Consider the following 12,255-nt stretch of genomic DNA (forward strand, 5'->3'; position numbering starts at 1 on the left):
AGGGCATATTTTGCTATGTGGAACAATGATTCAGAAATCATATTTTACACATTTCCCCATAGAAAATGTGCTAATTGAAGTCTTTTTTAAAGCAATAAATGTAAATGTGTGAATTCATCTTTGTGCAAACTTGTTCACAATCAATTTTGTGCTAAAACTTGATTGCGCCAAATTAAATAGGTTTATAAGTATCTCATGTATAAAAGCTTACAGACCTGCAGATTGAAGGTTTTGGAAGCATTTCAAGGTACATCTGAATATCATATAATGAAAATGGCCATGTTTGTAATCTTCTGTTGTGAAAATGATGTATCTTTCAGAAAGATAAATATGCAATGTTAGTAACATGATGGGTATGTTTCCTCAGGGCCTCATGTTACTACATAATCCTGTCACACAAGTACTCGACACCTGTGACCTTGACTCTCTGGTCAAGTTCTCTGGAGAACTGCAGCTTGAGTCCTCAAGTAACCAGTCCAAATCTGTAGCTGTAGCCATTCAAAACAAAGTAAGTAACCAGTCCAAATCTGTAGCTGTAGCCATTCAAAACAACAAAGTAAGTAACCAGTCCAAATCTGTATCTGTAACCATTCAGAACAAAGTAAGTAACCAGTCAAAATCTGTAGCTGTAGCCATTCAAAACAAAGTAAGTAACCAGTCCAAATCTGTAGCTGTAGCCATTCAAAACAAAGTAAGTAACCAGTCCAAATCTGTAGCTGTAGCCATTCAAAACAAAGTAAGTAACCAGTCCAAATCTGTAGCTGTAGCCATTCAAAACAAAGTAAGTAACCAGTCCAAATCTGTAGCTGTAACCATTCAAAACAAAGTAAGTAACCAGTCTAAATCTGTAGCTTTAGCCATTCAAAACAAAGTAAGTAACCAGTCCAAATCTGAAGCTGTAACCATTCAAAACAAAGTAAATAACCAGTCCAAATCTGTAGCTGTAGCCATTCAAAACAAAGTAAGTAATCAGTCCAAATCTGTAGCTGTAACCATTCAAAACAAAGTAAGTAACCAGTCCAAATCTGTAGCTGTAGCCATTCAAAACAAAGTAAGTAACCAGTCCAAATCTGTAGTTGTAACCATTCAAAACAAAGTAAGTAACCAGTCAAAATCTGTAGCTGTAGCCATTCAAAACAAAGTAAGTAACCAGTCCAAATCTGTAGCTGTAGCCATTCAAAACAAAGTAAGTAACCAGTCCAAATCTGTAGCTGTAACCATTCAAAACAAAGTCAGTAACCAGTCCAAATCTGTAGCTGTAACCATTCAAAACAAAGTCAGTAACCAGGCCAAATCTGTAGCTGTAGCCATTCAAAACAAAGTCAGTAATCAGTCCAAATCTGTAGCTGTAACCATTCAAAACAAAGTAAGTAATCAGTCCAAATCTGTAGCTGTAACCATTCAAAACAAAGTAAATAACCATTCCAAATCTGTAGCTGTAACCATTCAAAACAAAGTAAGTAACCAGTCCAAATCTGTAGCTGTAGCCATTCAAAACAAAGTAAGTAACCAGTCCAAATCTGTAGCTGTAGCCATTCAAAACAAAGTAAATAACCAGTCCAAATCTGTAGCTGTAACCATTCAAAACAAAGTAAGTAACCAGTCCAAATCTGTAGCTGTAGCCATTCAAAACAAAGTAAGTAACCAGTCCAAATCTGTAGCTGTAGCCATTCAAAACAAAGTCAGTAACCAGTCAAAATCTGTAGCTGTAGCCATTCAAAACAAAGTAAGTAACCAGTCCAAATCTGTAGCTGTAGCCATTCAAAACAAAGTAAGTAACCAGTCCAAATCTGTAGCTGTAGCCATTTAAAACAAAGTAAGTAACCAGTCTAAATCTGTAGCTGTAACCATTCAAAACAAAGTAAGTAACCAGTCTAAATCTGTAGCTGTAGCCATTCAAAACAAAGTAAGTAACCAGTCCAAATCTGTAGCTGTAGCCATTCAAAACAAAGTTAGTAACCAGTCCAAATCTGTAGCTGTAGCCATTCAAAATAAAGTAAGTAACCAGTCCAAATCTGTAGCTGTAGCCATTCAAAACAAAGTAAGTAACCAGTCCAAATCTGTAGCTGTATCCATTCAAAACAAAGTCAGTAACCAGTCCAAATCTGTAGCTGTAGCCATTCAAAACAACAAAGTAAGTAACCAGTCCAAATCTGTAGCTGTAACCATTCAAATCAAAGTAAGTAACCAGTCCAAATCTGTAGCTGTAGCCATTCAAAACAAAGTAAGTAACCAGTCTAAATCTGTAGCTGTAGCCATTCAAAACAAAGTAAATAACCATTCCAAATCTGTAGCTGTAACCATTCAAAACAAAGTAAGTAACCAGTCCAAATCTGTAGCTGTAACCATTCAAAACAAAGTAAGTAACCAGTCCAAATCTGTAGCTGTAGCCATTCAAAACAAAGTAAGTAATCAGTCCAAATCTGTAGCTGTAGCCATTCAAAACAAAGTAAATAACCATTCCAAATCTGTAGCTGTAACCATTCAAAACAAAGTAAGTAACCAGTCCAAATCTGTAGCTGTAGCCATTCAAAACAAAGTGAATAACCATTCCAAATCTGTAGCTGTAACCATTCAAAACAAAGTAAGTAACCAGTCCAAATCTGTAGCTGTAACCATTCAAAACAAAGTAAGTAACCAGTCCAAATCTGTAGCTGTAGCCATTCAAAACAAAGTAAATAACCATTCCAAATCTGTAGCTGTAGCCATTCAAAACAAAGTAAATAACCATTCCAAATCTGTAGCTGTAACCATTCAAAACAAAGTAAGTAACCAGTCCAAATCTGTAGCTGTAGCCATTCAAAACAAAGTAAGTAACCAGTCCAAATCTGTAGCTGTAGCCATTCAAAACAAAGTAAGTAACCAGTCCAAATCTGTAGCTGTAGCCATTCAAAACAAAGTAAGTAACCAGTCCAAATCTGTAGCTGTAGCCATTCAAAACAAAGTAAGTAACCAGTCCAAATCTGTAGCTGTAACCATTCAAAACAAAGTAAGTAACCAGTCCAAATCTGTAGCTGTAGCCATTCAAAACAAAGTAAGTAACCAGTCCAAATCTGTAGCTGTAACCATTCAAAACAAAGTAAGTAACCAGTCCAAATCTGTAGCTGTAGCCATTCAAAACAAAGTAAGTAACCAGTCCAAATCTGTAGCTGTAGCCATTCAAAACAAAGTAAGTAACCAGTCCAAATCTGTAGCTGTAGCCATTCAAAACAAAGTAAGTAACCAGTCCAAATCTGTAGCTGTAGCCATTCAAAACAAAGTAAGTAACCAGTCTAAATCTGTAGCTGTAGCCATTCAAAACAAAGTAAGTAACCAGTCCAAATCTGTAGCTGTAGCCATTCAAAACAAAGTGAATAACCATTCCAAATCTGTAGCTGTAGCCATTCAAAACAAAGTAAGTAACCAGTCCAAATCTGTAGCTGTAGCCATTCAAAACAAAGTAAGTAACCAGTCTAAATCTGTAGCTGTAGCCATTCAAAACAAAGTAAGTAACAACAAATTTAATATATATAAAGGATGATCATAGATGAGTAAATAAAATTAACTTCACTGACTTTAATGTTGATGTTCCTTGGGAACACAATTTTGGACAAAAGTTAAGATCCTTTAGATTTGTATTCTGTAGACTATGATATTTAACAAACTTACAGCAGTGACTTTTGTGTTGTAGTTTGGCAGTTCTGTGATCAGCAGTCTTTTAAACCGAGGTGAAACTTTATACACCAAGACATCTCCTCTCGACCTCGACAACCAGCTACAAAGTACATGGTGAGTACCATAATGGAGTCTTACTTTGGGGATCATGTTCAGTCTTACTCTGGGGATCATGTTAAGTTTTACCCTGGGGATCATGTTCAGTCTTACTCTGGGGATCTGTTAAGTCTTACTCAGGGGACCATGGTCAGTCTTACTCAGGGGATCATGTTCAGTCTTACTCAGGGGATCATGTTAAGTTTTACTCAGGGGATCATGTTAAGTCTTACTCAGGGGATCATGTTAAGTTTTACTCGGGGGATCATGTTCAGTCTTACTCAGGGGATCATGGTCAGTCTTACTCAGGGGATCATGTTCAGTTTTACTCAGGGGATCATGTTCAGTCTTACTCAGGGGATCATGTTAAGTCTTACTCAGGGGATCATGGTCAGTCTTACTCAGGGGATCATGGTCAGTCTTACTCGGGGGATCATGGTCAGTCTTACTCAGGGGATCATGTAAAGTTTTACTCAGGGGATCATGTTAAGTTTTACTCAGGGGATCATGTTAAGTCTTACTCTGGGGATCATGGTCAGTCTTACTCAGGGGATCATGGTCAGTCTTACTCAGGGGATCATGTTCAGTCTTACTCAGGGGATCATGTTCAGTCTTACTCAGGGGATCATGGTCAGTCTTACTCAGGGGATCATGTTCAGTCTTACTCAGGGGATCATGTTCAGTCTTACTCAGGGGATCATGGTCAGTCTTACTCTGGGGATCATGTTAAGTCTTACTCTGGGGATCATGGTCAGTCTTACTCAGGGGATCATGGTCAGTCTTACTCGGGGGATCATGTTCAGTCTTACTCAGGGGATCATGTTCAGTCTTACTCAGGGGATCATGGTCAGTCTTACTCAGGGGATCATGTTCAGTCTTACTCAGGGGATCATGGTCAGTCTTACTCAGGGGATCATGGTCAGTCTTACTTAGGGGATCATGTTTAGGTTTACTCTGGGGATCATGTTCAGTTTTACTCAGGGGATCATGTTCAGTTGTACTCATGGTCAGTCTTACTCTGGGGATCATGTTCAGTTTTACTCAGGGGATCATGTTCAGTTGTACTCATGGTCAGTCTTACTCAGGGGATCATGTAAAGTTTTACTCAGGGGATCATGTTAAGTTTTACTCAGGGGATCATGTAAAGTTTACTCAGGGGATCATGGTCAGTCTTACTCAGGGGATCATGTTAAGTCTTACTCAGGGGACCATGGTCAGTCTTACTCAGGGGATCATGTTCAGTCTTACTCAGGGAATCATGTTAAGTTTTACTCGGGGGATCATGTTTAGGTTTACTCAGGGGATCATGTTAAGTTTTACTCAGGGGATCATGGTCAGTCTTACTTATGGGATCATGATCAGTTTTACTCAGGGGATCATGGTCAGTCTTACTCAGGGGATCATGGTCAGTCTTACTCAGGGGATCATGTAAAGTTTTACTCAGGGGATCATGTTCAGTCTTACTCAGGGGATCATGGTCAGTCTTACTCAGGGGATCATGTTTAGGTTTACTCAGGGGACCATGTTCAGTCTTACTCGGGGGATCATGGTCAGTCTTATTCAGGGGATCATGTAAAGTTTTACTCAGGGGATCATGTAAAGTTTTACTCAGGGGATCATGTAAAGTTTTACTCAGGGGATCATGGTCAGTCTTACTCAGGGGATCATGGTCAGTCTTACTCAGGGGATCATGGTCAGTCTTACTCAGGGGATCATGTTTAGGTTTACTCAGGGGATCATGTTAAGTTTTACTCAGGGGATCATGGTCAGTCTTACTCTGGGGATCATGTTCAGTTGTACTCATGATCAGTCTTACTCAGGAGATCATGTTCATGTTTACTCAGGGGATCATGTTAAGTTTTACTCAGGGGATCATGTAAAGTTTTACTCAGGGGATCATAGTCAGTCTTACTCAGGGGATCATGTTAAGTCTTACTCAGGGGATCATGTTTAGGTTTACTCAGGGGACCATGTTCAGTCTTACTCGGGGGATCATGGTCAGTCTTATTCAGGGGATCATGTAAAGTTTTACTCAGGGGATCATGTAAAGTTTTACTCAGGGGATCATGGTCAGTCTTACTCAGGGGATCATGGTCAGTCTTACTCAGGGGATCATGGTCAGTCTTACTCAGGGGATCATGTTTAGGTTTACTCAGGGGATCATGTTAAGTTTTACTCAGGGGATCATGGTCAGTCTTACTCTGGGGATCATGTTCAGTTGTACTCATGATCAGTCTTACTCAGGAGATCATGTTCATGTTTACTCAGGGGATCATGTTAAGTTTTACTCAGGAGATCATGTAAAGTTTTACTCAGGGGATCATGGTCAGTCTTACTCAGGGGATCATGTTAAGTCTTACTCAGGGGACCATGGTCAGTCTTACTCAGGGAATCATGTTAAGTTTTACTCAGGGGATCATGGTCAGTCTTACTCTGGGGATCATGTTCAGTTGTACTCATGATCAGTCTTACTCAGGGGATCATGGTCAGTCTTACTCAGGGGATCATGGTCAGTTTTACTCAGGGGATCATGTAAAGTTTTACTCAGGGGATCATGTTAAGTCTTACTCAGGGGATCATGGTCACAGGGGATCATGTTCAGTCTTACTCAGGGGATCATGTTCAGTCTTACTCAGGGGATCATGTAAAGTTTTACTCAGGGGATCATGTTCAGTTTTACTCAGGGGATCATGTTCAGTCTTACTCAGGGGATCATGTTCAGTCTTACTCAGGGGATCATGTAAAGTTTTACTCAGGGGATCATGTAAAGTTTTACTCAGGGGATCATGTTAAGTCTTACTCAGGGGATCATGTAAAGTTTTACTCAGGGGATCATGTAAAGTTTTACTCAGGGGATCATGTAAAGTTTTACTCAGGGGATCATGTTAAGTTTTACTCAGGGGATCATGTTAAGTTTTACTCAGGGGATCATGGTCAGTCTTACTCAGGGGATCATGTAAAGTTTTACTCAGGGGATCATGTTAAGTTTTACTCAGGGGATCATGTTAAGTTTTACTCAGGGGATCATGGTCAGTCTTACTCAGGGGATCATGTTAAGTCTTACTCAGGGGATCATGTTCAGTCTTACTCAGGGGATCATGTTAAGTTTTACTCAGGGGATCATGGTCAGTCTTACTCAGGGGATCATGGTCAGTCTTACTCAGGGGATCATGTTCAGTCTTACTCAGGGGATCATGTTAAGTTTTACTCAGGGGATCATGTTCAGTCTTACTCAGGGGATCATGTTCAGTCTTACTCAGGGGATCATGGTCAGTTTTACTCAGGGGATCATGTAAAGTTTTACTCAGGGGATCATGTTAAGTTTTACTCAGGGGATCATGTTAAGTCTTACTCAGGGGATCATGTTAAGTTTTACTCAGGGGATCATGTAAAGTTTTACTCAGGGGATCATGTTAAGTTTTACTCAGGGGATCATGTTAAGTTTTACTCTGGGGATCATGTTAAGTCTTACTCAGGGGATCATGTAAAGTTTTACTCAGGGGATCATGTAAAGTTTTACTCGGGGGATCATGGTCAGTCTTACTCGGGGGATCATGGTCAGTCTTACTCAGGGGATCATGTAAAGTTTTACTCAGGGGATCATGGTCAGTCTTACTCAGGGGATCATGTTAAGTTTTACTCGGGGGATCATGGTCAGTCTTACTCAGGGGATCATGTTAAGTCTTACTCAGGGGATCATGGTCAGTCTTACTCATGGGATCATGATCAGTTTTACTCAGGGGATCATGTTCAGTTTTACTCAGGGGATCATGTTCAGTCTTACTCAGGGGATCATGTAAAGTTTTACTCAGGGGATCATGGTCAGTCTTACTCTGGGGATCATGTTAAGTCTTACTCAGGGGATCATGTCAGTTTTACTCAGGGGATCATGTAAAGTTTTACTCAGGGGATCATGTTAAGTTTTACTCAGGGGATCATGTTCAGTCTTACTCAGGGGATCATGTTAAGTTTTACTCAGGGGATCATGTTCAGTCTTACTCAGGGGATCATGGTCAGTCTTACTCAGGGGATCATGTTCAGTCTTACTCAGGGGATCATGTAAAGTTTTACTCAGGGGATCATGTAAAGTTTTACTCAGGGGATCATGTTAAGTCTTACTCAGGGGATCATGTTCAGTCTTACTCAGGGGATCATGTTAAGTTTTACTCAGGGGATCATGGTCAGTCTTACTCAGGGGATCATGTTTAGGTTTACTCAGGGGATCATGTTAAGTTTTACTCAGGGGATCATGTTAAGTCTTACTCAGGGGATCATGGTCAGTCTTACTCATGGGATCATGGTCAATTTTACTCAGGGGATCATGTTCAGTCTTACTCAGGGGATCATGTTAATGTTTACTCAGGGGATCATGTTAAGTCTTACTCAGGGGATCATGTTCAGTTTTACTCAGGGGATCATGTTCAGTCTTACTCAGGGGATCATGTTCAGTTTTACTCAGGGGATCATGTTAAGTCTTACTCAGGGGATCATGGTCAGTTTTTACTCAGGAGATCATGTTCAGTCTTACTCAGGGGATCATGTTCAGTTTTACTCAGGGGATCATGTTAAGTCTTACTCAGGGGATCATGGTCAGTTTTTACTCAGGAGATCATGTTCAGTCTTACTCAGGGGATCATGTTCAGTTTTACTCAGGGGACCATGTTCAGTCTTACTCAGGGGATCATGGTCAGTTTTTACTCAGGGGACCATGTTCAGTCTTACTCAGGGGATCATGTTCAGTTTTACTCAGGGGATCATGTTAAGTCTTACTCAGGGGATCATGGTCAGTTTTTACTCAGGAGATCATGTTCAGTCTTACTCAGGGTATAATTCTGTGTTTCCACATATTAGAGTTATTGTTTGTGATGTTAAAGGGACAATTCACTCAGGCTAATTCTTTTACATAACCAAGAAGCAAAATATGGCATAAATGTATTGTTCTACATTTCTTATGAAACATATAACATAAAATATTGACAAATTCCACGTCATTGTTTAATATTTTGATTAATATCGTTGAAATATCAAATCGTTGGATCAATAAGATTAAGCAGGTATAATATGGACGCTGTACCCATACCCGAGCCAAAGTCACGCACGTTAAACAAATAAACTACATAACCACTGAGAAGGTGATTAAATGATTTTTAGGTAAGACAATTCACCTAATAAGGTAAACACACTACTGTCAGAGCGATTTGAGCAGTTCTAGACAAAAGTTTCATTACTCCACGAGCAAGGGACAGGGTTCGGCATACAAGAAGTTTGACCACAATGTGTAATGGCGGACAGCGAGCGAGTTTAAACATATACACACGTGTCACAACCATGGGCTTTTCAGGCATATCACAGTAAAACCGACTGATCTAATTTCCATTAGAACTGTTTTTTTCCGATATATGTACAAATTTTAACGTTCTCTTAGACTGAATTGTCCCTTTAACAATTCTGTGTGTTTCCACATATTAGAGTAATTGTTTGTAATGTTAACAGACGGAACACTGAGATAACCTTTTGTATTACAGGTGTCAGTTTGTCCACGACTTTGCTGGGATATTGGCTGTGGTCCCAACTGAATCTCTTGTACACCCGATGTACCACCACACAAGCATTAATGATCACTTTGACCGCCTACTTAACAAGAAACTCATAGCTGTTGTAGAGGATAAAGTGAAGTTATTTACACAACCTCCAAAGTAGGGCAGAATATGAGGATGTAATGACACCGTTTGGTTACCATGTAATAGGGTGTAGAATACTGTATGTTTGGTTACCATGTAATAGGGTGTAGAATACTTTATGTTTGGTTACCGTGTAATAATGTATAGAATACTGTCTGTTTGATTACCATGTAATAATGTATAGAATACTGTTTGTGTGGACACGATGATAGACCACAATGGTATGTATAAGTGGTACATATGGTCATTCTACACCCACTGTGGGGATTACCTCTGTGATGATTTGTAAGAGATAGACCACAATGGTATGTATGAGTGGTACATATGGTCATTCTACACCCACTGTGGGGATTACCTCTGTGATGATTTGTAAGAGATGGATGTGATTAATACTGCCATGTGTGCACTTTCATTTTTACTGCTTTCAAAGCAGAAGTTTAAAGTACAGTACTCGAAAAAGCAGATACAAGTGTGAAGCATTTTTACTTTTCTGTTGTATCAACTGGGTAAAAGGAAAATATTGTTAAACAATATACACAGATGTTGGGACATTCTTGCCTACATTAAACATGTTTTACTGTGAATTCAGTTACATTTTGTGCTGGATTGTTGGATTTATGAGGCTATAATTCAGTGAGTTTTTATTAAAGAATCAGTACATTGCTGAATCCTCAACATTCAGCAATGTTCATCTGAGGGTTTTCATTATGTAACTGTTTATTCTAAATTTTAAATTTTTCATTTTCAAACTGATTTTTTCATATCAATTAATGCAAGATGTAAATGACAAATTGTTGTGAAATATAGCTCTTATAGTAACTTGCAAGAGTTTGAACCTTTTGTATTTGATTGTAGCTAATGATCTGTGATGTCAGTTTAATTGTCACAAAGTAATTACTGTAGGAAACATTTATCACTAGAGGTCTGTTTTAGATTTGGTTTTCCATTGCCATGATATCACAAGATTTGACGAGGAAACAAAGGGAGAAAGCAGGCCATTTATACCACGCTATGTTGGATGAAATAATCATGTAAATGATTCTTGTGTTGGTTTACATATAAATCATGAAAGGATAACAGTATGTAGAGCATGGTTGTGTATCTATAACTGAGTATTATCTCCCTTTACCTGTGTGATGTGGCCAGTAGTCATCCTTAACTACATGTTTGTAAAACATACTTTTTTGAGTTAAATTGAAAAAGCAAGCTTTACACTGAATCACATTGATTTGAAATTCTTTTCTCACTAACCATTAACATTTCTTGTATTAATGTTTGATCATGATAATTTGGACTTCATGTAACTGTAAAAGTTTTTAATTAAGTGCTTTTCTAACTGTTGATCATCCTTTAATGATATGTTAATCTCATCAATTTGAATTTTAAATATTTTTTTTGTATAAAGGTTTCAGTTATGTATTTATCACATTAGAAACAATTGCATTCTGCTTTTCCTCCCTCATACCTATTCGTTATAGAGAAATGCTGTTACTCAATCTGATTTGAACTTAAATATATGTTACCATTTTAAAGTGAATTAGCATTTCTGGTCAATTGCAATGTTTGCTAAGATATTTTTTCTGAATAATGCAATGTATGGTTCATCAATCGTTAACATTCATTTGTATCAAGTTTGAAGTTCTGCATTTTTTATGTGATATGTGTTGAATGGTTTGGAATATTCCATTTCTTAGAATTCTTGTCATGTTTGAAAATCAAACAATTGTGTTATCTCTTTAGTAGGACAGATATGATAGCATATTATTATAGCATATATGTTTTGTAATAGGTCGTAAGCAGAGTCGATCATGATGCTGAAAGTTTGTCACAAGACAATGGATATCAGACATTTTGGAGTGTAAGATAATTGATATTAGGAACCAAAGGTGGCTTTACCGCCAAAAATGGCAGTTGTATCTATTGGAGAAGTTAAACTGAAATTGTATCATTTTATAAGGTAATGGGTATTGAGAACTTCCTGCACACATTACGCGTGCACAAACCTGACAACATATTTATCTGCATACACAGAAATATAAAGAGTTAGTAGCACTGTCTATCAAATTACTTTGATATTGAACTGAAACTTTTGTGTCAATTTTATCGTACAAATATGACTTCGTCTTGGAGATTATCAATATTCATCACTATTAATTTGTAGATTTATCCAGGGAAGAAATATCATGATTGTATATGCAGGACATATTGTTTCCTTAGAATATCAACCTAATTGTTGTAGTCTCTCCAAGGTGATACTTGTTGGTCATTAAAACCGCTGACCAAGAGTCATGAATATGTAAATACCACTTTGAGTGCTGTTGATTATGATGGTTGTATGGGTGTGTAGCCTTTCTGTGGGGCGACATTGGTTAAGCCCAGGGCGATATATGATTATGCCCTCCAAACACAGACTGAACACATTTTGCCCAGGGCGACATATGTTTAAGCCCTTAGTCCTCCATATTTAGATGAGGATAATCATGTTATAACTTGGATCAGTGCTTTGTTTTCATTCATATGTGTTATAAGTAAATTATCTTTGTATCTTTTGCTCCTCTTTGTGTTTTATTCTGCACTCCACTGAATAGTAGTGACTTTATATGGGACCTTGATTATCAGAAAGAAATGAAATAGAATATACAGGATGTAGAAGACTAGATAAAGAGCTTCATAGTGAACTGTCAGGTGAACATTGCAATGGCTGTAAAACAGACGAGCCAAGCTGATGAATAATGTATTGGTTTGAGTGATGATGCACCAGATTTGTAGCAAATAAAAAGTAACCTTCACTACTACAAGGACCACTACAAGGGCATCCTTATGA

At 38.2% G+C, this 12,255-nt stretch overlaps 1 protein-coding gene across 1 annotated transcript in view; it reads left to right on the top strand.

Annotated features, from left to right (window-relative positions):
• LOC138314310 (protein PAT1 homolog 1-like) overlaps positions 1-11,980 on the top strand; it is a 63,874-nt gene extending 51,894 nt beyond the window's left edge. Inside the window, exons 19-21 of the mRNA XM_069254596.1 lie at positions 368-508; positions 3,671-3,768; positions 9,276-11,980. Of these exons, the coding sequence (XP_069110697.1) occupies positions 368-508; positions 3,671-3,768; positions 9,276-9,450 (414 nt within the window). The 3' untranslated portion in view covers positions 9,451-11,980. The remainder of the gene's footprint in view (positions 1-367; positions 509-3,670; positions 3,769-9,275) is intronic.
• The last annotated feature ends 275 nt before the right edge of the window (positions 11,981-12,255 follow it).

The sequence above is a fragment of the Argopecten irradians genome, chromosome 1 (assembly GCF_041381155.1).
Source record: "Argopecten irradians isolate NY chromosome 1, Ai_NY, whole genome shotgun sequence".
Classification (NCBI taxonomy): domain Eukaryota; kingdom Metazoa; phylum Mollusca; class Bivalvia; order Pectinida; family Pectinidae; genus Argopecten; species Argopecten irradians.